The sequence below is a fragment of the Pagrus pagrus genome (genome assembly GCF_965226575.1).
Source record: "Pagrus pagrus genome assembly, chromosome: 8".
NCBI classification, from domain to species: Eukaryota; Metazoa; Chordata; class Actinopteri; order Spariformes; family Sparidae; genus Pagrus; species Pagrus pagrus.
Genome location: NC_140192.1, coordinates 31,092,559 through 31,119,097, shown reverse-complemented (window position 1 = coordinate 31,119,097; position 26,539 = coordinate 31,092,559). Strand labels below are relative to the sequence as shown.

Sequence of the window (26,539 nt, the reverse complement as noted above, 5' to 3'; positions counted from 1 at the left end):
GAAACAGAGTTTTGGGTCGAAGGTTGGGTTTGGGTGACAAATTTGGCTGATGTCCCAAATTTTCAGTATCAAAGTATTTTCAGCCAGGTTCAGGTCTTAAAGGAATTATTCAATGTTTGGCCAATTTTACTTAATGTATATCTCTTGAATCTGTACAGAAAAGAAGCTACAGCTAGCAGCCGGTTAGCCTAAAGTGACCCAAAGCGCCTGGCTAACCCTAACCCCAGAAGGTTCTTATTCGCCTGTTTTTGTACCATTGTAGCATGTTAATTAGTGAGCTTTAGAGGTGCTGGTTGGATGCTGTAGCTATATATTTACCACACAAGCAAAAGAGGGATATTAAACTTTTCATCTGATTCTTGGAATCAAAGCATATTTTCGAAAAATGTCAAACTATTCTTTTAAATGTGTGGGTGAGAGCTGTTTTCAGGTATCAGTTGTAGGCCTGAGCCAAACTCTAGTATGGAAAAGAATAACTTTCCACAAAAGAGATACAGTATATTCTTACCCTACGGTGTTCTTAAGAGACTAAGAAATAAGGGGAACCCATCAAATTGAGGGTGTCAGTGTGTAAAACCTACAGGGAAATCTTCTCTACCAGGCCTGGATTGTCAACCAACTAAGAACGTAGTTGTTTTTTGTTTCTTTTATCATTTTAAAGGAGAGTTCACTGTCACAAAGATGTTCCATCCACAAGTATTGAATCCTGGGCCTCCAAAAACATTGGTCACAGTCGGTGACTCAGCGTTACTGATTTGCAGTCATTTCTGAGTCACTTCTGTTTGGACTGTCGCGCTGCCTAATCCTGAAGGAATTAAATGCATCTCGAAAATTTTGCGAACCAAAACAGTACAACAGTGGGTCAAGGCAGCTGTTAACTCCTGCTAAGATCCAAGATGCGTAGTACGCCGTCTCAATCTGCAGAAGAAGATGGCATTGTTGTGGGTAGTATTTTTTTATTATCACTCCCACAGTTCGTACCATATTCATTGGCAGGAAGCACAACCCAAATATGAGCAGACACACGCCGATCATCCTCTGAGACTTCAGCTTGACTTTCAGACCTTTAGCTGAGCTAATGTTCAGGCGAGTCAGGGTGTTCGCCAGACGGCCATAGCAGACAGCTGATACAAGGAAAGGGAGAAGAAACCCAAAGATGAACAGGATGAAGTTAATGACAAAGTAGGCATTTGTCAGGTTCTTCTGATGAATGGTGAGGCATTGACGCTGACTGCCCTCTTTAGTTGGAGGAAGCATGGCCGCAAAGATCAGAGACTGGATCAGTAGCAGAGACCAAACTACTGCACACATCTTCTCAACAAACTGCTTCTGTTTCATGCAGGAGTTTCTATTGAAGTGCACCACGGCTGTGTACCGGTGGATGCTGATGAGAGTGAGGAATATAGTGCTGCCGTAAAAATGCGAACTAAGCAGGGCAATCTTGACTTGGCACAGGAACCGACCAAAGGGCCAGTTGTTGCCAAAGGCAAAGAACACCGCCATCATGGGAGTGACCGGGGTGGCGATGGTGTCGCTGATGGCCAGGTGGAACTGCAGTGTGGTTCCTGAGGTCCAGCAGGGTATTCGGCAGCAGAATACCCAGAGGCTGAAGATGTTGAGGAGGAGGCCCAGGAAGAAGACCAGGCACATGAGGATGGTGATGGACACGTGCTGGGACTCCCCCATGCAAGATCCAGAGTCATTGCTGCTGTTCCCAAGCTGTGAGGAAACCACCAGCGGCTTCATCTTCTCAAAGATAGACTTGTTTCTTACACCTGTGGGAAAAGAACAGAATGTTGCACTTCAGTGTCATTTATTACAAATACAACTGTTTTCATATTACATTAAAAAAACATGTAGTTGTATGCATTCTTTTTCATTGACTTAATGTAACTCAGTAACGACGCATGATATGCTCCAATTACAATAATAATAATGATACATCAATAAAGAAATGTAATATTTAACGATACAAAAACACATAAAGCAAAATAAAAAAAATATTTGTTGAGCTTCAGAGTTTGAGCTGCGTGTTCAAGTAGGATTTAAGTAGTACGGGAAAAGAGTAAAGTTGGCTTTCTGTTTCGCAAATTCACTGGAGTGTATATGGATTTTTGCCAATCTGGGGCTGCATACAATAAGGTCCTCTTGGTTATCTTCTACTGCTGCATACACAGAGTATTTGTGCTGTGAGATTAACTCAAAACACCTGATTTTCACTTTTTCACCTTTAACTATCAGCGTCAGAGTCATGTCGGTGGTACAGTGTCTTGTAATAGGGTGAATGGTGTCTCTGTCTCTTGTTGCTGCTCTATGTAACTTCAGTGAGAGGGTAGGATCACAGCATTACATACATGTTCACTGAAACATACAAGTTTTCACCACATCACATTGTTCTGATGTGAGTTTTGTTTGTAGTTAGCACCTACATTACATCTGACAAACTGGTACACACCAAATTGCACAAATGCCAATTACTACATAATATTGCTTTAAGTGTTAAAATGCTCTGTGAATTACTGTTAGACCAAAAAATTTAGGAGGGTTAAAGTTTGGACTGACACGCTCCTAATTTGTAGTTCCTGCGTATTCGAACCAGAAGCTACTTTTAGCCTTAGGATTCGAGCTAGACCAATAAATCTCAGTAGAATCGGTACCGCAGCTCCACTGGTTGCACAAAATCACACAAAATGACAAACAACACATACTTTTTTTATCCATACAATAAATACAACTTTGTGAAAATCCTAACTCGTTGTTTATCTTTTTGTATTGAGAGGAAAAAACTAACTTCAGGCACTCGTGTGTGGAGCAGGAACAAAAATACTTGAATTAGACTTAAAAGCCTTTATTAAACATGGCTATTTACAGAACAATAAAACACAGACCAGTTTCAACCTTAAAGGTCTCAAATCAAGTGTCACACATCCTGACTGTGAATGCAGGTGGTGATGTCAATGAATCCCATGTTGAAGACAACCCTAACCCTAACCCTCCCCAAGTGATAAAACATATCCTGCACCAAAATGAGAAACAACCAAACTAACAGACATCAGAATTACACCCATCACATAAACATCACATTTCCTCAAGCACACCACTACCTCTTTTTCACAAGTCTGGACCTTTTTTTATTGTTTGTATCAAATTGTATGGCACAGTGTTCATGTTATTTTGTCTACCTGGAGGATGCATACAGCATCTACACTCACACTTAGATCAGGTTTGTCAATGGCCTCTTCAAGCAGTAAAAAACTCTTTCTGTTCTAGTATTGATAAGGAACTAAGAATCATCTTATGTGTCATAACTAAATACACACATCACACCTTTTTTCATCACTTCCCCAAGGGGAAAGTTTCTGCTAAACTACTGTGGTTGACTGTATGGCAACCCGATCGATCTTAAAACCTTAACCTTAACAAATAAGTGAACTATTTCACCATAGGTTTTTTTTGCTAAACATACAGTATCTATATACAGATGTGTGAAATTAAACACAACAGATCTTAATAAGGTCTTGTTCCTATACAAGCCTTTAGTGCATCTTGGTTCATGGCAATTATTTATTTTATCTATTTATTGTAATTTTAAGATCTTAAAAGGTTTTTCTCCCTCTCATCTATTTAAATGTGTTTGTCTTGATTCTATTATATTGGTATTATTAATACATTTTCAATTTCAGTTTTCTTTTTCTCATGTGCATTAGCCTCAGCTTGATAGTCATCTGTAAAGAACTTAAAATTACACTCACCTGTATGAAAGGTCTACTAGCCCTATACAAAAGGTGCTACACAAATAGAGATTGATTGATTGGTTGATTGATTTAATTTGTTTCTCAACTCGTTTATTCAGGTTTGCACTTCACTTGACACCCATAGTTATACTGTAAAGTGTATAAACAGAGCATTGCTTAATGATTGTTATGACAAGTAACATGTCAGTCTAATACCTTATTCTCATGTCTTGCCTGCGTTTGCTCATGCACATTAAGTAGTTTAAAAAGATCTTACCAGAGTCGAGGCTCTCAGTCCAGTGAGACACCAACTGCTTCGCTTTCACACTACCTTTACTGTATGTGAACAGCAGCTGCCCTGGGTGGAGCTGCCTGCTGAGGACTACAGACACAGGCCTTTTTTAGTTTCAGTCAGGTGCCTCTCATTAAGTTTTGAAAAAGATGTCAGATTATCTTTTCAGTGTCAGGGCTCCTGACATTTCTGATATTTCAGACAATGTAGTTTAATAGTGATGAGTAACACTGGCTTGGGCATTATTAATATCATATTGTCATATATGAAGTCAAAGAAACAACTTCACATACATAGTCCTTGTGTATATCATGTGTAACTGTAATGAATTATTGTTAATGGTTATGGTTGGTTAAGTTGGTTGCATTGTGGGAAATCTAGGCTCCTGTGTTTTTGGAGCTTGACCCGAAAATATGGATCTCTCTGCCTCTGCTGCTTTGATTTTGACAATTTCTTTAGCAATAGGATGTATGAAGTGTTGAAGTTTCATAAAGTTGTTGGAATTGTCAGTTCTTGTTGAGACCATAACGCAGGTTTTATGGTAAAAATGAGTAGTCTGAAAGGCCAAGATAGATAGATAGATAGATAAATAGGTGGATGGATAGATGGATGGATGGATGGATGGACGGACGGACAGATAAATAGATGGAATAAAATGCTTAAGTAGCTATAAAATAAAATAAAATACTGAGGTAAATAAAATAAAATGCTGAGGCTGATGGCACCAGGTAGGAATGATTTCCTGTGCCCTTCCTTTAGGCAGCGGGTTGAATGAGTCTGTTGCTGAAGCTGCTCTTAAGCTTGTCCAGAGTTTTATGGAGGGGGTAGGAGGCAGCAAAACAGCAGTTTTGTCAGCCTCCTGTCCTCTACCACCTCCTCCAGGGTGACAAGCTCAGAGCCAACAACAGACTCTGTATTCTTTATGAGTTTATTCAGTCTGTTAGCGTCCCCGCACCCCAGGAAACCACTGTGAGGTGAGGTTCGCCCAGGGCGTCATGCAAGCTAGGACCGCCACTGGTTCCTGTTTTGCCCCGCTATGAAATCTCTATTTGGTCTTAAGTAAACCATCACAAAATCCAACCTGATTGGTCACTTAAAAAAATGCAGAATAGTAGCCAGTAGAAGAAAGGAACCCAATCATTTCAGTTATGCCCTTGTTTTATAGTTATTCTAGATTAAACATGAAATAAATAAAATAAAATAATTGCTGACTTTTGGAGGAACTTTTAGAGTTTTGTTCCAAGATTTTCGATAATCATACAGGAAAACTTTCTTGAAGTTCAGCAGTTAATATCTTAAATAGATACAGGGTCTAAAGTACTTTTAGTAAGCAGGGTATGTGGAAGTCAGTAGGGTGTTGCCAAATGAACAATGTACAAATAATGAAGAGCAGGGAGGCATGGTGAGCATACACAGGAGGTGGCCTCAGTACAATGTGCAAAATGTAATTCATCCCAATGAAGTCATGCTTCTACTGTTCAATCTCTGCTGTGGATGTTTTTTTCCCTTCGATGGTGGCATGTAACTAAGTACAGTTACTCAAGTTCTGTACTTCAATATTCTGCTACTTTGTACTTCCACCCCACTACATTTTGGAGGCAGATATTGTACTTTTACTCCACTACATTTATTTGATAACTTTAGTTACTAGTTACTTTGCAGATTGCATGATGCCAAAGAAATGCATTTTAAATGTACTTTTATTTATTTTTTAATGGCAATCAGATTTAAAAGCAAAACAAGACAATAATCAGAAAAATGCTGAACACAGCATCCAATTATCAGCCAGGCTCATAATCAGCTGACCCATAGTATACAGTATATACTGCACATATGTAAATATATGTATAATTCACTTCTACTTTTGATACATTTAATATTGGATACCATAAGACTTTTGCTCAAGTACTATTCATATGGGTGACGTTCAATTTTTCAAAAGTAGTATTTAGAGACCTCACCCCTCACTGGATGCTCATTTAGACACAGTGTGAAAAGATCTTACCAGTGTTACTTGTCTCAGTATGTTGAGCACAGTAAAACACACTAACTGCTTCTCTTTCACATTGCCTACATAATGTGCCGTGTGGTTACCAGGGGAACCTATACAGAGGTGTCAACGCTGCATAAGATGTGGCACTGCATCTAATCACTTTACCTGTAACAAAATAACACCACTTTATATTTCTAAATAATCATTTATTTACATGTTTGTTGCACTACTGACACAATTCAAATGTAACACACTGATAGCCCAATTACATATGAAAATACTGTATATTTGGACAATAATGCAAGAGCACAAAGTTTAGAAAAGGGATGACCCCTGACACCCTTGCCCTCTCCCACTGGACTACACTGTCAGAGCTAGAAGACCCCATCAGAGACAAACATCTAAAGAAAGTAAACTTCCATGAAAAATCATTCAATAAACATTAATGTAAAATGTTCAGTCTTTTTGAAAATTCACGAGTCAACTGGCAGCTTCATTTACAGTCAGTCATTGATGGAAAGTTCTGGTTTTCTCTCCTCAGAGAGGCGTGGTTGGGGTGGAGGCGGTGGTGGGGACAGCCACTGGGTGCAGCCCCAGATCCAGGGATGGAGTTTCTTCTAGAGGTGGGGGGCTCTTCTTCTGGGCCTCCAGCTTCTCCGTCAGCTGGGTGTACAGCTCCTTCACTGGCTCGCTGCTCTGTGGTCACATAAAGTATCAGTACAACACATAAAGCTGCTTTGTTTTAAAGCTCTTATTGAAATGACTATCTGGATAGATACAATATTTTAGGTCTGTGTCGTCACTGTATGTGGATGCTGGCTATTGGCTGTTTTCTTTTTATCTATTTTTTTCTTTTTTTGGTCTTTTGAGAGCTTTATAGATGGGACAGCTTGGAATCAAACCTTGGACCGCTGTGGTGAGGACACAGCCTCTGTATATGAGGACGCACGCCCTACGACCTGAGCTACCCCGAGGCGCCCCTCAATTCGGTTCAATTCTAAGTGATGTTTGGGGCACATACCGTTTCCTGTAAGCATGTTGCAATTTGATGCTTCTTATTTAAGATTCAGGCTAGATGCGGCTTCGAGATATGCAGCGAATAAAGCAAGTGGAGGAAGTAACAACACATTTCCCTAAATAAAAATAGCTGCAGCGTATACTGTCGTTCTTTAATAGTTCACACCATAGGCTGGATGAAGATTTAACCTCTGTGAAACAGTGTTATCAAGTAAAAATGTATGCACACATGCTGGGCACTAGTTTGTCATTGAACTTTCTAGGACACAGTTTACTGCTTTGAACTTCAGCTGTATTATTTTGTATGTGATTCTGAAAATATTTGTCATATCATGATGAGTATCAACATTGTGAAATATCTTTACTAGTATCACAATAACATTTCGATCACATCAAGCAGCCTGATGTGTCAATATGTACCACCCTGTTTTCCATATATAGTACAACTGACTTATTATCTATTACTTAACATGCCACTTGAATAGGTGACCAAGGAAAATGTTTTCCATGTTTTCCCCAGTTTAAATCCCCCCTCCAGTCAGTGCTTCCTCCTGTCTCATGGTCATCATTCTTTCTCAAACAGAGAATGGGGGCGTGGAGAATGACACATATGACAGATTCTACTAACTCTAGTCATATGTCATTATTCCATATTAGCAACAGCTTAAATTTAAAATTAAGTTATTTGCCAAAACAGAGTGGCCCATCAACATTGACAGGAAAGGACTCAGAAAAACATGAAATGTCATAAAAATACTAAAATACACTGGAGGGGGACTTTAAATCACACTAGATTCATTAGGCCAACAGCAAATTACACTAGCTATCCTCGTCAATTAGACAACCAGCTGGTGTAATTTGCCATTAGCCAAATTAATCCACAATGTTGTGGATGAAAACTAATGTGACCTTCATTGCTGGCAGGCTTAATGTTCATTTCAATATGAATGTAATTTATCAATAATTATTTAGCTCTAATGATAATTGTATGTAATTGGGGCTGCAATTTTAAATGAGGTCAGTGGTGAAAAAGCTCCAAACATGATATATATCACTGATCACCAAAGGTAATATTGAAAACAGAAGAAATGGCCAGAATTTAAAGATGGCTGAAAACCTATAGGGGGCAGCATAACTGCTAACTGCTGCTCACTTTGGCTGTAGCAACTAGTTGCCATTAGCAAGTAGCTCAGTTAGCTGTGGAGCTACGTGGCCTGATGGGAGTCACCACAGGCAACAAGAACACAGCTTCTGAGACCAATAGAGGTCAGTTTGAAGACAGGGGATGCAGTACAGAGGTGATTTACAGCAGCTCTGACCAGGACTATGACTCCAGGGACAAGAAGACACGGCAGGCGATGACAGGAGAGACTTCAAGCAACATGAAGCACCAGAGGAGAGAGAGAGTGTTGGACATCAGCAGCGGATGAAAATTGCATGTAGAGCTGGAATATTTTCACATTTCACTGGATTTATTTGGACAAAACTAGAGGTGATTGTGGAAAGACAAACCAACACTGTTCATTTAGTTTCTGTCCAGGCTGAATGAAGTGTGTTTTAAAATGAGTTAATGAGGCGATTAAGCTCATCTTAGTTCAGTAAAAGAGAGAAACTTCAATTCAGACGGTGTACGGTTGTATTTTTCTGTCTAGAAAGGAAAATAGTTGTAAAATAATTTCCTTTCTTGTCATTTTGTGAATTTATTTTGTTGACTTATTAGAACCAGTAGCAAACTCGCCCTTCTACAACTCCCACCTGAAGCCTCTTGGGTGACTGATTATGAGACAGGACAGGCCGGGGCTAGTTGGTTACCATGCTAACTCCAGCAGACATCTTTGCAACGCAGGTCGTCACTGAAACAGTGCTTCTTCACATTCTGTTGATAATGTTAGTTCTTGTTTTGAATGTATTAAACTAACACTGTGGCCACATCTTACACATTGCTCTTTTAAGACACATATCTGGTTGACATATGAGGTATTTTAAAAAGCACTGGCTTTTATGTGATGAGACAGTCCCACAGTGACACTTCCAAAAGTGTCACTGTGGGACTGTAAGTTAGACTTTTCTTGATTTTACCAATCTCTAAAATTCTGGTCCATTTCAAGGCAGTAGAGAGGAAGCCAACCTGTTTTGGAGGTTCAAGAGTTTTCATCAAAGTTTCCATGCACGATGGGAGAACCTTGTGGTGAAGATGCAGCAACATTCGGAGGGTGTGTCTGTGGACATTCTCTTTACTGGAAAATGTTCAGACAGGAACAAAAATGGTCAATAGACATGGCAGAGAGGTTTGAGTTCAATGTAACAAGAATATAAAAAATTATACACTTCAGTCCACTTTGTGTTGTATGCTCATAATGCACTTAAATGATGTGGAACTAGACTGAACAGTTGGATCTGATAAAATTAGCCCACCTGGAAAAAGAAGTCAGAAGGAAGCCATCAAAGACAACTGAACAAAACTCTTCAGATCCAAACTCATCAGAAAGCAGTGTGAGGTGTCCAGTCAGCAGGTGCAGGAAGATGTCCCCAAAGGCCATGTCATTGTAGGTTTCCACTGTGGGGAAGCAGAGACAATCTTGTATGTTATCACATCTTCAATAACAAAGAACACAGCTAGAACCTGGAACAAAAGTTAAACTATTGTGAAGAAAAAGAAAATTCAGGGGAAGAGCGATACTCACCCAGCCCAGGTAGTAACCTCTGTAAGGCATTCTTGTTCCTCAGTTTGGCGATGTGGAGGACGTAGTAGAGACCCATTTCACAGGCCACTCTGTTCTCCTGCAGGTACCTGGGTGGGGTGGGTGGTGGTGAATACTTGACTCTGGAATTTTTTCATAATTTACCGCAGAAACCCAAAGAAGGAAAAACATCCCTAACTAAAGGAGCATCACAAGGAGTGCCTTGAAATTCCAGTTTTCTGACAGTTTTTAGTCCAGAGATTTTTGACAGCTGCCTTCACTCCAGTCATGCATCCAGATAAATAGGCTAATGAAAGCTGCTTGTGAGCTGGAGTTGAATCTGACCATGAGCATGTTCACGTTAAAGAACACCTTTGTTGGTGTTCTTTAACGTGAACATGCTCATAAAGAACCATGTAGGATGAGAAAACTGGGGATTTGTCAGAGATAAAGAACATATTTAACTATTTACATTATCAGTTAAGCTGATAGTTGTTTTTTCAATGCATTGTTTAGATAATAAAATGTCAGAAACAAGTGAAAAATACTCAAGGTGATGTCAACTGATTGCTTGTTGTGTCAGACCAACAGTCCAGAAAACAACCAAATATTTCGGCAGACTGGGGAATGATTAACATTTTTGTTAAAAAAATGATAGACTTACATGATTAATGTAACCGTTACGAGTTAATGTTCAATTCGCATCATAAATAGGTGACTAACTGCTGGGGTTCTAGAACACATAGTGACTTTCAACTTTAACAAATGTCTGCAGTGTGTGGTTCCCTCATCAAGAACAGACTATTGTAATGAATACATACTGTACATTATATACAGTCATGGTCATTTATAACATGGCAGTCTTCAGTTCCAATGATTTCCACAGCTCTCAAGTTTCTGTGATGACTGAGTGGAGCACAAACTACTTTGTCACAAAACATTTATGAAGTTTGTTCAATAATGAATTTATTATAGGTCTTCTGAAAATGTGACCAAATCTGCTGGATCAGAAATATACATACAGTAATTCTAATATTTGGCTAAATGTCTCTTGGCCATTTTCACCTCAATTAGGTGCTTTTGATACCCATCAACAAGCCTCAGTCTTTCAACTAAATTTGTTGGCTTCCTGGCACAGACTTGTTTCTTCATCACAGTCCACATGTTCTCGATGGGGTTCAGGTCAGGACTTTGGGAAGTGTTTGTGGCTGAGTCTAATGGGTGTATCAAACAAGTCCTATTAAAACGTCACCTGTTATCAATCAGAACCAGTCAGAAGAAGTTAAGAGGCCATGCTACAAAGAACATTTGATTCACACAACTTTCTATAATCATCAGAATTGCTCGTTCAAGTTACTGTATGTATATTTTTGACCCAGCAGATTTGGTCACATTTTCAGAAGACCTATAATAAATTAATTACTGAACCAAACTTCATGAATGTTTTTTGTAACAACGTAGTTTGTGCTCCACTCAGTCATCACAGAAACATGAGAGCTGTAGAAGTAGTAGTTTCAAGTTCTTTACAAGTAGATGGAAACTTTTGATCACAGCTGTGTAAGATGCAAGCATCACCATCACACCATAGTTAAGCCTGTGGTTAACTTGCTAACCCACCCTTCTCACCTCCTGACAAAAGTATATAGTAAATATTCATGAAACAACTTTCTCTAAAGTCATGTCTCTCTGGCTGCAGAGCTTTACCTGTTGAAGGTTTCAGGCAGAGTGGTGGGGTACGACAGCGAACTCTTCTCCTCACTTGGAAGCTTCTGTTCCACGGTGAACGTGTGATCATCAACAACCACTGACATCATGGCAGGCAGGAAGCGGGTCACTACCTCCAGATCCTGAGAGCAGGCGCATAGGAAGACAAATGAACATCAACGACTTACAGCCAATTTATTTACATCCATTTTAATGCAATGCCAATGAAAATGACTAAATTTTGAACCATTTAGATCTAGACTTTAGCAGTGACATAAAACCTGCACGGATACAGCTGAGACGATCTACTGTACGTACCAATCGAGGCTCTTTAAAGACTTGGCTGTCAATCATGTCCCATGCCCCCTGACCCAGGGACAGCATCCTCAGCAGCAGCATCAGGTCCGGACTGTCCTGTTCACAAACACACATCGCATGCTGTTGATACAATGGAGTGTGTGTGTGTGTGTGTGTGTGTGTGTGTGTGTGTGTGTGAGGGAACCTCATAGTGACAGCACATTTACTTGAGGTAGAAAAACTATCCCTTAAAGAATTCACAGTAGCTGTCATTTGAAAAACAAATAATTATGTCACACAATACAGTCTATTGTGTATGTACTGTACATGGCACAAATAGCTTTGGTGCTATAGAACCAATCTCCAAGTTTGTTTACCTCCTGCATAGACAAACCCTGTTTCATATACTGGCTTATGTACATTTAATTGCCTTTTTCGTGGTGTTATTTCAAAGAGATACTTCATCTAAAACACGTTTGATGCTTTCATGGACCATATCACACCTGGCCTTAAATCCCTGCACTGGCTCCCTGTGAGCCAAAGGATAGAGTTTAAAATCATGTTACTGGTCTACAAATCACTAAATGGTCTTGGACCTAAATACATGTCAGAGCTGCTGGTGGGATATGAAGCATCCAGAGCCCTCAGGTCATCAGGGGCAGGTCTACTCAGTGTCCCCAGGGTCAGAACCAAGCAGGGTGAAGCTGCATTTAGCTTCCATGGTCCTCACCAGTGGAACAAACTCCCTGAACGCCTGAGGTGTGCACAAACTGCCAGCTCATTTAAATCAGGGCTGAAAACATTACTGTTTACTGCAGCTTTCGTATAGTGTAAGACCTTTCTGTTTGCCACTGCCTTCCACCGAAGCAATTTTAAGGCTTTGAACTGCACTGTAACTTTAATTTTCTCTGTGACTTTTGTTTTCTATTATTGTGCGTAGGAAATCTACTCTATTTTAGCCTACTTTCCTATTTCTAAACTTGTTTTAATGTTTTGTTTTAATGTCTATTTCTTAACTTGTTTTAATGTTTTGTTTTAATGTCTATTTCTTAACTTGGTTTAATGTTTTGTTTTTAATGTATTTTAAATGCTTTTACTGTAATTGTATGCGCCTGTAAAGCACTTTGAGTTGCCTTGTGTCTGAATTGTGCTATACAAATAAACTTGCCTTGCCTTGCATTGCCTTTCATAGAAATTGACAGCTTGAGTTCACCCCAAACTAGAAGTTTACCGGACCAGCAGTGGGATGTTGGTGCTATTGTCTAGATTTGGTTTACCAAAGACACTAGCAGAGCAACATAATACACAAAATAAGACTGCAGAAACGTTAGATAGGCTGGATCAACTTGTTAAACAATCTATCTATAAATGTAAAAGTTACAGCTGAAAATGACAACAGACATAAACACGTTTGCCAATTTCACATACACTATCTCTGCATATGCAAATCAACTGCCTACCCGGAAGTGACTGTTGGTAATAGTGCAGTTAGTCACAGTAATTTGATCTATACAACAGTGTTTCATAACTAACATATGACATATATACAGTAGAGATAGAAATATGCCAATAGAAGGTAAATAACTGCATTAAACAGTGTCTAAATGTGCACGCTGTAAGACTGTAAAGACTAGAACACTGAAATAATGTAACTGTGTTTGGACTAGATTGTGAGCTGAGGATGTTTAATGCAAAACCAATAATAGAACACTTCAGTTTCTTTTGTGTTGCCATTGGTTTAAAGTATGTAAACCAACGTTTAACTCAGTAATAGTTTACTAATTATTATATCAAATATTTAATCCCCTTTCAGGTTTAATGTAACTTGTAGGTTGTTATGAAGAAACTCACACACACCTACTAGGGATAGAAGAATGAGTCAATTAATCAATGAGTTGATTACATAAAAGCTTTTTCCCAACAATTTAGATCATCAGTCTTGCACTTGCTCCTTAAATGGAAGCATTTCTGGATTATAGAAGCGATCTGTAGATGTCCTCTAAACTTCTAATCTGTGCATTCTATAGATTAAACAACTAATAAAGGCACAGCACAAATCCTCTTATAACTTCAGTAATGCTAGCTGTAAAAGTAATCCATCAGTTTTACAGCACAATAAATCATGTGACCTAGCTGCAGTGTGTTGGAGGTTAATGAAGACTAGCTTTGTCTGGTCACACGACCAAAACTAGTCTTCATTATTCACTGCAGTGCTTCTACTACATCACTGCCTTTACAGTGACACTGTTTCATCATTTCATCCATATTCAAGTTGATATGCAATAGGCAAATGTTCCCTGTGGAGTTTTCTGCTAAAGTAACACACTTATGTTGACAATTAGAGTTACTGAACAGCTCTGAATCATGAGGTTAAACAAACATGTTGAAACATGTCCTCTCTAATAAAACATCTGCAAAGCTGCTTTTGTAAAATGTTTTGTGTGGTCCAGTGTGTAGAACTTAGTGGCATCTAGTGATGAGATTGCAAATTGCAACCAAGTGAACACCTCTAGTCTCACCCTCCCCTACGGAGGCCACTAACAATGGCAAAAGGCCCTCTATAGAGCTCTAACCTCTACTTCTTCTACAAAGAGATTGAAAGAGAGGGAGAAAACGTTGACTTTCTGCTTCTGGGAACAAACTCCCACAAAGGTCTGCTCTTCTTTTAAACCTCTTCTTCTTCTTCTTCTTCTTTTAAATCAAGGCTGAAGACCTTTCTGTTCACCACTACTTTTCACTGAGGCAATTTTATGGCTTTGACCTGCATGGTGACTTATTTTCTAGTCTCGTCTCTTTTAAACCTATTCTATTTTAGCTTACTTCCTATTTCTTAACTTGTTTTAATGTTTTGTTTCTTGATGTCTTCCTGCTTGTTTTTAATGTATATTATGTGCAATTTTAAATTTCGTTTAATGTAATTGTTATGCACCTGTAAAGCACATTGAGTTGCCTTGTTTCTGAACTGTGCTATACAAATACACTTGCCTGGTTTTTGCAGGTTGGAGTTAGGCAAGTTCAAGCAACATTCACCCAAAATAAAGATTCAAAAAAATTCCAACCTTTGAGGATTCAACAGTTAACAAAAGGCAAAAATTCAGTTTGTTGCAAATTGTTTCTGAAATCTGCCAGGAGTGAACCCTCTTCCAAAAGTAATCAGTTGTCACAGTTACCTCTGGTACCAGTCGTTTGATCAGGACAAGTGTCTGGAAGAGCAGCTGCAGGCTAACGCTAAGCTAGCTGTGTCATCTTTGAAGAGTTTTTTTCCTTAGGTTGTGCGCAAGTAGGCAGGGATGGAGAGAAAATAAATCACTGAGCCTGCTTTTGATTTCGATGGACAAATCTAAAGCTGATTTTGATCGAATTTCAACTTAGAATGAAATCCACCTAAATCCTACACACTGGACCTTAAAACTACATTGTTTGCATTCAAGTTTCCCTGCTAGAGGTCTTTTTCCTCTTCTTTTCTGGCTACACAGCTTTATACATCAACACCACCTGCTGTAAATGAGGAGCATACCATGACACCATATGCATGATTGGGTCAGGATGTTTCCTGCGTCCTCGTGCACAGTATGCTCACCCTGGGTAAAGCATCCTGACTCAGCAGCTCTTGCAGGTTCCTCATGATACTCAGGACCAGGGTGTTACAAGCAAACGGGTCACACAGGATCATGGACAGGTCCCTGGAATGCACACAAACTCTCCAAAGATGAATTCACCCTTTCATTGCAGATGAACAGCTGAGTTCATAAACTGTAAGCATATCCACATCTGTTACCCAAGGACTTGTTCTTGTCCTTTCTTCACTCCATCCAGGAAACCTTGCAGCTCTCTGGCTCGCTTGCCGTCCACAAACTTCTCACGGATGCAGGCGTCTAAACACCAGGTGAACTGTCACAGCACACGCAACAGAGACACAGAGAAAAACATGTAACACAAAGGAAGCACATGGTTTGGGGTCTTCAGTGATACAATGGTGTTACTCAACTGATTCACCACTTCATCACTGTTTGTCCTTTACCTTATGGCAGGGGTCAACAGAGCAGATCTCACTGATGTCCAGGTCGTGAAGAGACATGAGCAGCTCTGCTCTCAGTGTGCAGTAGTGGACATTTCGCGTTCGCAGGAAGAGTGTTCGTAAAAACTGCAGCACCATGTCGTACAGCTTCACGTTTTTTCCAATCATCTGTGTCAGCTTCAGGACCACCTACAACAGCAGAAAGCTTAATAACAAGTCCATCAGACAGTAAGTGTTTAATCAATCGGATGACTGTGACTCACTTCGCCTTGCCGTCGTGTTTTGGGAGAAGGGCTGAAGAAATTGTGCAGGATGGAGAGGTCGCTGCTGAACAGCGCTGCTTCCTTCTCCACAATGTACTGCTTCAGGAGGGGCGAGACCTCATCCCCAAACAGAGCCTGATTGTCCTGCCAGATCTGCCTTTTCACCTCCACAGCACACACCTTGTACAGCTCCTTGTCAGCCATCACCAACTTCAGTTTCTTCTCTGGCACCTGCAGGGGGCAGCATGTGATTAGGATTAAGGGGTGTTTTCACCTTTTGTCAGGCCACTTATAAGATTGTTCGATTATTTGCTACATGCCATATTGAATCTGGTACAGACATTAAAGTTTCCCACAGGCTGCATCCTTGTGATTTATATCTAATGCCGTCAAAAGGTCAGAAATTCTTCACTACAGTTCGCAACAAGACACAGATGGGTTACAAATTAAAGGTTAAAAGCAGTGTAAGTGTTTTACCATGAGCCTCTAAAAGAGCTTCAGTGCTCCCTGTCATAAACTCTACTGGAAGGATTATCAGCACTCTTCCAAAAGACATTATTCAGGTTTTCCTTTAAATTTGTCACCAGTCTGTACAGCTTTAAGTAATGACTGAATACCCGTCAGCCTTACTCATACTTAATAAAGACTAACATAGCAATGTGGGTCGTGAAACATGGTTTTGCTCTGCAGTAGCTCCGCCCGTACACCCAACTAACTCAAACTTTAACCCTCCTAAATTTCTTACAGTAATTCACAGAGCACTTTAATACTTAAAGCAACATTATGTAGAATTTGGCATTTTGTGCAGTTTGACGCCCCCCCAGTTTCTGAGTGCGACACCACTGTGGTAAACACAAATCCCAGGTGTGTAACAGTTTGTCAGATGTAATGTAGTAATGTAATGTAACTACTAACAAAACTCATGACATCAGAACAATGTGATGTGGTGAAAACTTGTATGTTTCAGTGAACATGTATGTAACACTGTGATCCTACCCTCTCACTGAAGTTACATAGAGCGGCAACAAGAGGCAGAGACACCATTCACACAAAGTTCACTTTTCAAAGTTCTTCACACAGTCAGCAGCACAACAGAAGAGTGAACTCTATATAGAGAAATGTGTGTAACAAATTGTAAGAAGATTATATTCTAATTGTACTGTACTGTCTATGACTGTACATATGTTAACATGCTACAATAAGCAGTCTGTGCTCCAACTGCGCTGATTAAATGTCAATAGTACACACACCTTTGTAATATATTGCTGTTTTCAGTATTAGCCCTACAAACACTTGCCTTGGGTAGATGCTTCAGCACCTGCATTACTACAGGCTGAATGGACGGCATTTTGACGAGAGGAAAGCTCTTCTCCAGCAGCTCTTCAAGCTTCCCATATCTGTAAGCAGCAGAGTGAAAGAAAACAAAACACAATAGCATCCAAGCTGGTTCCTCATGACTCAAAGTCTAAAACAACCATGACACACCTGTCCTCCTCCTTGCCCTCTGCAATGGTGGCGACTCGCTCCATCAGCTTGTCTCGAAGCTCGTCAAAGACAGACTGGTGGAATTCGAGGCGAGGCGTTCCATGGAGGTCGAGGAAAGGCAGAGCTGATTGGAGGGTTGGCAACAGGATGCCATTTTCCATCTGCAGTCATGCAACATCATCAGGGGTTAGTGCTAGATGTAGCCAGCTGAATAAATGTTCCCTCCCTAATTAGCAACGGCAGATATCAGGTAAAACAAGACATTTAACACACCGGTGAAATCTTCCAGGACATCTGGCTTATCCAGGTCCACTGCTTTTTTATGGACTGCTTCATACAGTCTTTCTGCCACATTTTGACTCAAACTTTTTTTTAGGAACAACAGTTAACCTATTTTAAAACATTACATTACATTGCATTAAGTGTTTGTAAGCTTGGTGATTGCATGCTGAGATGTATATCTACCTGAACACACACACAAAAAATATGCAATATCAAATCTTGAATAAAGATTGTTCAGTCAGTGTCTACTTAGGTAAAAAAGGATGGAGCCTATTAGGGTCAGCACCAGCTAAACTATGAATACACTATCACTGCTGCTGCGATTAGTTGGTTAAAGAATTAGTCGATTGAAAGGAACTTAAATGGCAACTATTTTGATAATCGATTAATTCTTTCACTGTTTTTTCAAGCAAAAATATCAAACATTGGCTGGTTCTAGATTCTTAAATCTAAGGATTTGCTGCTTTTCTTCAGCATTAATTACAGTAATATGTTTGATCAAATAAGCAATTTGTAGAAGTCACTTTGAGCACTGGGAAGTTGTGATTTATGGCATTTTATTAACTAATTTGGACAGTTTCTTAGATCACTTTGTCTCACGGTTTACTGTCAAAAATCCAAGAATGAAATGAGGGGACATTTCAGTGTGTAGCACTAAAATACTTTCATTAACATACCCCAAGATATCTGATTTAGAACAAGCCAACATCCTGCCTTGCTGAGATTAAAAACTGGATGTCCAAAAATGTCCTGCAGCTGAATGACTCCAATTCAGAAGGTGGTCATAATTACGCCCCCTGGCCCCAGTGCTAGCTGCATTAACAACCTCTCATCTAGTCTGTGTGCCTTGTCAAATAATGTTGGCAAAGGGGTGTTATCTTTGACAGAGCTGTCTTCTGATTCGCAGGTAACCAAAGTGTTACAGTCCTGTTCATACAAAGACTGCAGTTGATACAAAACGCCGCGGCCAGGCTTTTAACACATACGAAGAGAAGTGACTGCATTAGAGCAATCCTTGCTGAACTTCACTGGCTACCTTTGAGTTTTAGAATTGATTTTCAGATTTCACTGCTTGTGTTTCAAGCCTTGAATGGTCAGGCTCCTGTCTATATCTGTGATCTGCTAACTGCCTATGAGCCTGATTGCAGCCTGAGATCTTCCAGCAGGGCCCTACTGATGGTTCCAAAATTGCAACTTGTCACTAAAGGTGACCGGGCTTTTGCTGTTCAGGCCCCCCAGCTGTGGAACTCCCTGCCTGGACATCTCAGGCAGGCAAATGTATTAAATCCCTCACTTTTATCATATGGCTTTTTCTTAACTGATGGTATTCAGTGTGGCTATTTCAATTATCTTATTGCGTTTATATTCTACGTTCTGGATCAATTCACTTGTAGTAACCGCTGTATTGTGTTATTTTCTTGAGCGGTGCTGTACAAATAAAGTTATTGTTATTATCATTATAATGATAGTTCAAGAGGCTGCACGTCAATGTTTTCCTGTTCATGTGTCAGTCAAGTAAATACTTTCTATGCAGAACAAATGAGATTCAGTCGCATGACGTCAGCTGTAAGGAGCCTCGTCTCGCATCGTAACGCATCATCTCCTGGTGTGCACGAGCCACCATCAGTACGTCCACCGGGGGTCTCGCGCAGCCGCCGGAGCCTCTGATTGGCTCCAGACTTTAGGCTCCAGCTGCAGCGAGTTCGCGCCGCTGCATTTATTCTGCGAAGGATCTGCTCTCAAGTCGCAACATCACAAGAAAATGACCACTTTAAGTAACTGAATCAGTTTTACTCTCTACTGAGAAACGGCTGTACATAGCGTAGACATTCAAATGTCGCCTTTCATTGCAACGTTGTTCAAATGAGCTAACCTCGATAAGACAACAGTGACGGACAGTGTAACGTCACCTGGAGGCAGTTTACAATATATGGGACACTGTCCGGAGCATAGGCTGGCAGCTCCACACGCAACATGGCTTGGAGAACACACATTTATAATGAGCAGTAATGTTCTGTTTGGCAAACGAACAGCTTGTACCTGAAACTGATCAATGGCTTTCAGAGGCTCGGTGCAGTTGGTGAGAGTTTCTTTGAGATCCTCGCCGTTGGAGATCCCGAGCTCAGGCAGCCCCGCGAACATCTTCCTCTCTCTGAACATCAACTCAAACTCTTCTGTGTGACTTCAGTCTTCGAGCATGACAATTGTGTGACCGAAAAGATAATGGCTTGCTACAAAACAAACCAGCACATTATGCTCAGCGCTGTCAGAGCAAACTTCCTGTGTTGCGACTTTGTAAACAGTCCGTCAGAAACAAACACTGGCGACGAATAAAGTTCCGCGCTTCATTCTCGCGCTGCAGGAAACGGAAGGCATCGGACACTTCTTCCCGCTCCTTTTCGATCATGTGATTAGAGTTGCTCGTTTTCTTATGTACTATTTTTTGCTGGTTTGTTTGTTTTTGGTCTTTAAAAAAAAAGACTTACTTGCTAAAGATTCCAATCAATCAGTCATTCAACTTTTAAAAGAGATAAGTGGTACACTGCCAGGTTTGCTGTATTGGTTAAATCCCGAATGTTAAAGTGCTCACACATTATGAGTATTTCTATTTGTGAATCATAGTCATAAACGCATTTTTAAATGATAATGACCACAGACAGGAATCCACAAAACAATTGTAATCATTGTTGAATGGCTTTAAATGGCTTTAAGCACACAGGAAACTGTTGTGACTTTTACTGATGACCAATTAGTAGTTTTGCCACTCAAAAAACAGTAAATCTGTAAAACATTGTCATAGCAAGCCCCATTGAATATGGCAAAGAAAAGAGCTGAATAAAATGGATAAGGTGTGACTACAACTGGGGCTGCAACCATTTATCCTCAATTTTGACTGATCTGTTAATTACTTTGTCGATGAATTGATAAATTGTTTGGTTTAAATATATCAGAAAAAGGTGACAAATGTTGTCTCCTAAAACCCAAGATGATGTCCTCAAATGTCGTTTTTGTCCAGAGCCTAAATTCAATTCAATCTATTGTCACCAGAAAATATTCACATTTAAGTAGCTGGAATCAGAAAATGTGGACTTTTTTTCTACATAAATTACACAAACTGATTAACAAACCAATTCATCTATTTATTGTTGCAGCTCTACCTAAAACATCTGTTGAAGTAAAATGCCCCCACACACAGCTACTTTGACCACATCTGAGGACTAACTGGTTTTGTCGTTTGCATCTTTTGAAATGAATGCGTGCTGTTTCTGTTGTAGCAAGGAGAAACCACGGACAGCGATGCCCTGATGTAGACATCGTCAATGGGTGTGATATTATATAATGAATCTGAAATGTTTACAAAAACATGGTTTATTCAATAGTTCAATTTTAGACACATTGATGTGAGTCTTCAAATACAAGCAGGAAGTTTGTGTTTTTGTAAAGAAAGTTGTGTGGGACATACAGTATTTCACTGCTTTGTTGATTTCATTTACATGCACACACACACACAATAGAAAAAAAATCAAAAATGTTCTAGCTTTTTTTAAAGAGACTGAAATTTAAACAGACGCACATACTCTAAGAGGTTTATGAACTGGACTGGGAGCTGTGTCACCCTTGCTCTTACACCATGCCTTCTTTAGCTCGTGTGTTTCTGTAGATCATCAGTAGGTATCCAAGTGCAATGAGGAGGAGCATGATGAAGAGGGAGAGAATGCCAGCCCAGGGCCCTGAGGGCAGAGTCTTCATCAGTCCAAGTCTCTCTTCTGGTACCGTACTACTCAGACTTAGCATGTACCCCAAAGCCCAGCCTACAGAGGCCCCTCCTGCCTGTGAAACACAAGAGCGGAGGCACTGAAACCACAACACACATCCTGATTTCAGCTTAGCAGACAGTGCTGTTGTTAGGTGTCAATAGTTTGGACACACAGACTGAAATTGCTGCAAATGACAAACAATATGTTGTTTCCTTTGCTCCTGACCTTTTTCTGAAAAGTGATGGTTGGAAGGGAGTGTTCATCGAACCTGTAGCCCTGCATTAACAGGACTTGGGCAAAATTGGAGACAGCGCAGACATTCTTTATGAATGTCGGTTTCTTCTTTGTCTTTTCAGTCATCTGTGAGTGGAAATACAGTGAGTTAAGACTTGTTGTTTGAATCTTTTTTAAATCCGTCTCATACCATCGCTATAAAAATCTGGTCTACTAGGTCTACTAGCCAATTTGGTGGCTTAAGAAATGAACATGTATGAGAATTAGTAATCATAAGGGCCAGGCTCAGAGAGCTGTGTGTTCGAAAGTACCTCAGAAATGGTCATGTTGCAGACAAGTTGGATTGCCACCCCCAGTTGACTGGGGGAAGTGATGGGGATGTTGGTGAGGTGTTTGAGGTAGCTGTGAGTGAAGAAGAAGGCAGAGAAGGCCTGTGGAGAGGAAGAGATACTGGGTCAATCCAGAGCCACACACTGATCCTGAGCTGGGTACGTCAAGATTCCAGACAAACTAATTTTAAAACGTAGAACTAAAGGCTGAGCACCTTAGTATTCAGGTTTCATTTGAATAATTAGGTCTAACAAAACAACTGACAGTAAAAACTGGTTGATAACTGCTGGTTACAAAATATTGTTTATGATGGAAACATTTGGACTTTGCTAACATATTGCTGCATTCCATTCATTTTTTAAGACATTACATTCATTCGGCTTTTGTTCAAAGGGACATAAAGATCATAGTGGATTCTAACTCAAAAGGAACGAGAGCTAGATGTCTTCAAAAGTTCAAAGTGCAACTCTCCACAATAGAAAGCTAAACCTTGATTTGGAGCTCTGTGCAGGCACCTTCTTGTATACCAGCACTATAGTCTTGAAATGTATGCAAGCTGCAGAAGGCAGTAATTGTAGCAACTGGGCAAGAGGAGTGATGTGGGAGAACTTAAACACCTCCCTAAATAGAAAGACTGGATCATTCTGATGTTGCACAGGAGGAATCTACAGGAGCTACTGGTGCCATTTTTGGTGAGAATGACTGATTATTATGATTCTTCAGGGCCACTCCCAGATTCCTTCATGTCTGACCTGGCAACACCACAGTTCAGTCAATGTTATAGACATTTGAAGTAAATGATAAAGAGGATTTCCTTCGCCTTTCTCTGGCTGTTAACAGAAGAGTACAGCGGTGCATATACACTGACAAGCCACAACATTAAAACCACCATCAGACTTGGCTCTGACCCATTGAGGCATGGAAGCAGGAAACAGGACCTCTGGGGTGTCCAGAGGTGTCTGGCACCAGGACATTGGTGGCAGATCCTTTGAGTTCTATGGGTTGCTAGGTGGGGCCTCTGTGGATCAGACTTGTTTCGGCACATCCCACATATGTTCAATCGGATTGGGAGCCCCTGTTCTGGTTGTTTAAGTTATTGAAATACATGTTGAAGCAACAGTGACTGTCCATACCAAATTTCATGGGAATAGTTGGTGAAATATTTCAGACCACCCTAAAATGGAGGTCAGACTGTCATCTCTAGAGCCACGCTGCTAGCATGGCTAACAATAGCCAGTGATGCATATCAGTTTTCCTTTAGCAGAGCAGACCAATCATGTTGCAGCCTAATAAAGCCTACTCAAGTTATCTGGTGAAAGTTTCAATATGTTTTCATATTGCATCATATATCACAGAAAACCAAAACATTGCAATGCTGTTTTTGTTACAATAAAATGCAGCCCTAAGAAAAAAAGGGGCAAACATGAATGTAAAATGTTTAGTCTATGAGTAAAAACTATTCCAGACTTTTTTGTAACTTGCCCACTCAGCTATAAGTTGTGGCTGTCTCTGTCTAAGTGGCTCCCTCACCATGAAGTTTCCTCTCACGCTGGGCTGGAAGACTCCATCAAAGGAGCACTTGGAGAAACTGCAGTTGTCAAAGGAGAACATCTTTGTCACGTTGGCCAGGCACTTCCTGTAATCTCCTGTGCCCACCACTGATACAGACATCTGGGAGTTGAAAGCGGCAGGTCTATAGCTTTTAGTGCACGGAGAATCAAAAACATCCTCCCCTAGTTTGATAGATGCGTTGAAATCTTGTGGATAGCAGGGATGGAACACTTGGGTCTTCACACCTTGAGCCTGAAAGAGGCCAAAAAGATCAAATTAAAACATTCTTCTGGTAAATATGAAAGCAAAGTGCAGCGTACAACACCTTTCTACTATGAATAATTACATATATATATATATATATACACATATAAATATATATGTATTTCAGTAAAAAGCACATATTTATGTTACCAGCTTTATCTGAAACTTTTTGAGAGTTAATTCCAAATAATACAGTCCAAATGATAAACAACCTAAAGGGTAACTCCACCAATTGTCCACATTAAAGTGTGTTCACAGTTGGGGAGTATAACTGCATATGTGAAAAAGAGCCTACATTACCCACAATACAACTCTGCCAATGAGTGACATCAATTGGAAGTTATGTATCAGATTCCATGCAGCTTCCTCTGGAGCCACAAAAGGTTACAAGGTAAATTTATTGTCATTTTTTAAAACACAAAGGTTTAAAAAACAGCCTGTTTGAGTTGGTTGGTTCTGAAAGCATACTGGTGAAGGTCCAGGCTGGCATGTTGTTTTTTGTATTTGATGTGCTGGAGCACCAGTTTCTAAAGCACTTCATCAGAAGTGATGAACGGGGGTGAGAGCCACAGGGCGGTCTTCATTAAGATTAGACACAGCAGACTTTTCAGGTACAGGAACGATGATGGCTGCCTTCAGGAAGGAGAGACCAGTCTCCTGTGAGAGTGAGATGTTAAAAATGTCAGTTACAACATCAGCTAGCTGATCGGCACGTTCTTAGTACACAGCCAGGTAAATTATCTGGACCAGCAGCCTTATTTTTATTCACTCTCTACAGCAGTTCTCTCACATCTGCTGTGGTTACTGACAGTGTCCGGTCCTCTGGAGGCAGAGTAGACTTCACAGCTAAGTCTTTGTTGAGGAGGTCAAATTGAGCATAAAATGTGTTCAGCTCATCTGGTAGTGTAGCCTCACACATGATGAGCTCCTGCTTTTGTAGCCTGTTGAATCTCCTGCCACATATCTTTAGTGCTGTTGCTGTAAAGTCTCTGCTGATGTCTCCTCTTTGCCTCCTTGATGCCAGCTTTTCAGTCCTGCTCTGGCAGTGTTGTATGCCTCCTTGCCACCTGACCATGAGGAAGATTTTTGGGCCCTGGATAGAGCCCTCTCCATTCATCCAGGCCTTCTGGACAGGGAATGATCTTACTTTGTGATTGCTGGTGGAGATACTCTCGCAAGTCTGCAGCACTCAATCCAAACCCTTTTCTGACATTGATTAGTGCATCTCTATCATAGGCAAAGCATGTTTCCATAGAAGGGGGGCATAGAGGTGAATAAATAGAATAACATATCAAAAAAGTAGTGAGGATTTAAGGAGCCACTGCTCGCCACATCTGCATGCGCTGCCGTAGGTTATAGCAAGGCTTCATACCACTTTTTTTTACTTTTTCATTACGTTTTTCACATATGCAGTAGTACTTCCCAAGACCTGTGAACACACTTTAATGTTGTAAAATTGCTTTGCCCAGGACACTTAAGTTCAAACATCCTTGTTGAAAAGTGTGCTGCAGCAAGACAGAGACTGAGGTCCAAGAGTGTTGTTATTTAGCTGATCTTGGCCTCTGACCTCTCTGGTTGTCAAGAAGAAAGAGAACTATAAATCATGAACATCTTGTAATATGAAACAGTACCGTGATAAGATAAGCCAGCAGCTTTTTCAAGAACTGGTCTTGGCCGTAGCACAGGAAGCTGTGGGTGTAGAGTTTGTAGGTTTGTCCATAAAGCTTCAGCTCCATCACATTGTCCTTGTCCTCCACCTTATCTGAGGTCTCAAAAGTAATCTGAGTGGAAGCTCCGCCCAAATCCAAAGCTCCAATTGTGTCTCTGCCTGGATTCAGCCAGCGCCCAACAAAACCATACTGAGTGGCAAGAAATTACATGTGGAGACATAAAAATTTGAATTGAGGTAGGACAATAGAAACATTCCAGCACTCTGCGTAAACGCAGAGGAAAACATCCAGCCAAAGACACTTTGGCTTCCAAAGCCCATGTGTGTGGATTTTTCTAGCAATGCAACCAGCATGAATCTATGGCACTGTCAGCCTATGACAGTCAGTCAGTCAGTTAGTGAAGTGTCTCTACATCTACTCTATGCCGAGATACGAGTTTTTTGAGTTATGAATGTTTTTTGCAGGAATGAATGTTTCCCAGACAGTCAATCTTCATCACCTGCTGACGGTTCAGCTAGTGTTACTACTGTATGTTTACTATGTGAAAATGTTCTTCTTCCCATCAGCCTTAGCTATACATTGTGTTTAATGCTAATTTGCATCTCGTCCCAGTACCCACACTTATGGTCCTGAGCACCTAAGTGTGCATTCATGTGATGGTACGTGGTATGTTAATGTCAACCAACACTGAATGTAAACCACACTAGATGCACACTTTCACTGTACCTTTTCAAAGCCGTATTTAGAGCTACATGTATCCAACATAATCATCTCAATCTACTACATACCATCAGTCCGCTTAGTAGCAGTGATGTGACAATAAGCTGGTTTAAGGATAAACAAGATGTGAAGTGCTAGCTGATGGGGAAATGTTGGGTCTCTGTAAATAAATGAATTAAAGACTATGGTCTAAACCTACTCAATGTGGAAAGTGTCATGGGATGGCTTTTGTTGTGAATTGGCCGT

The 26,539-nt window shown here is 40.4% G+C and overlaps 3 protein-coding genes across 4 annotated transcripts in view; all 3 read right to left on the bottom strand.

The window, feature by feature from the left end:
* Nucleotides 1–747: 747 nt before the first annotated feature.
* Nucleotides 748–1,750, bottom strand: LOC311260751 (P2Y purinoceptor 2-like; the record flags this gene model as incomplete). Its single annotated transcript, XM_084358929.1, has 1 exon — nt 748–1,750. The coding sequence occupies exon 1, from the start codon at nt 1,744–1,746 to the stop codon at nt 748–750; it is 999 nt and encodes a 332-aa protein (XP_084215055.1). The 5' UTR covers nt 1,747–1,750.
* A 4,454-nt stretch (nt 1,751–6,204) lies between these two features.
* nelfb (negative elongation factor complex member B) lies at nt 6,205–20,086 on the bottom strand. The gene is made up of 13 exons (XM_084360653.1): nt 19,807–20,086; nt 17,485–17,645; nt 17,297–17,396; nt 16,000–16,230; nt 15,740–15,925; nt 15,497–15,609; nt 15,299–15,401; nt 11,740–11,835; nt 11,422–11,564; nt 9,721–9,827; nt 9,452–9,593; nt 9,165–9,273; nt 6,205–6,715 (listed from the first exon to the last, which is right to left on the bottom strand). The coding sequence occupies exons 1-13, from the start codon at nt 19,924–19,926 to the stop codon at nt 6,557–6,559; spliced, it is 1,770 nt and encodes a 589-aa protein (XP_084216779.1). The 5' UTR covers nt 19,927–20,086; the 3' UTR covers nt 6,205–6,556.
* A 1,031-nt stretch (nt 20,087–21,117) lies between these two features.
* Nucleotides 21,118–26,539, bottom strand: part of LOC311260752 (ectonucleoside triphosphate diphosphohydrolase 2-like) — a 247,215-nt gene continuing 241,793 nt past the window's right edge. For both annotated transcript variants that reach the window (XM_084358931.1, XM_084358930.1), the window contains exons 5-9: nt 25,535–25,762; nt 23,619–23,891; nt 22,070–22,189; nt 21,750–21,884; nt 21,118–21,597 (exon numbers count right to left, since the gene is read on the bottom strand). In XM_084358931.1, coding sequence (XP_084215057.1) covers nt 21,391–21,597; nt 21,750–21,884; nt 22,070–22,189; nt 23,619–23,891; nt 25,535–25,762 — 963 coding nt within the window. In that variant the 3' untranslated portion in view covers nt 21,118–21,390. The remainder of the gene's footprint in view (nt 21,598–21,749; nt 21,885–22,069; nt 22,190–23,618; nt 23,892–25,534; nt 25,763–26,539) is intronic.

Coding starts and splice junctions, on each gene's coding strand:
- nelfb (XM_084360653.1), bottom strand. CDS start 19,926: ATGTTCAGAGAGAGGAAGATGTTCGCGGGGCTGCCTGAGCTCGGGATC. Junction 15,402..15,496: donor GGACAAGAACAAGTCCTTGG/GTAACAGATGTG, acceptor TGTGCATTCCAG/GGACCTGTCCATGATCCTGT. Junction 6,716..9,164: donor CTCTTGAACCTCCAAAACAG/GTTGGCTTCCTC, acceptor ATGTGACCACAG/AGCAGCGAGCCAGTGAAGGA.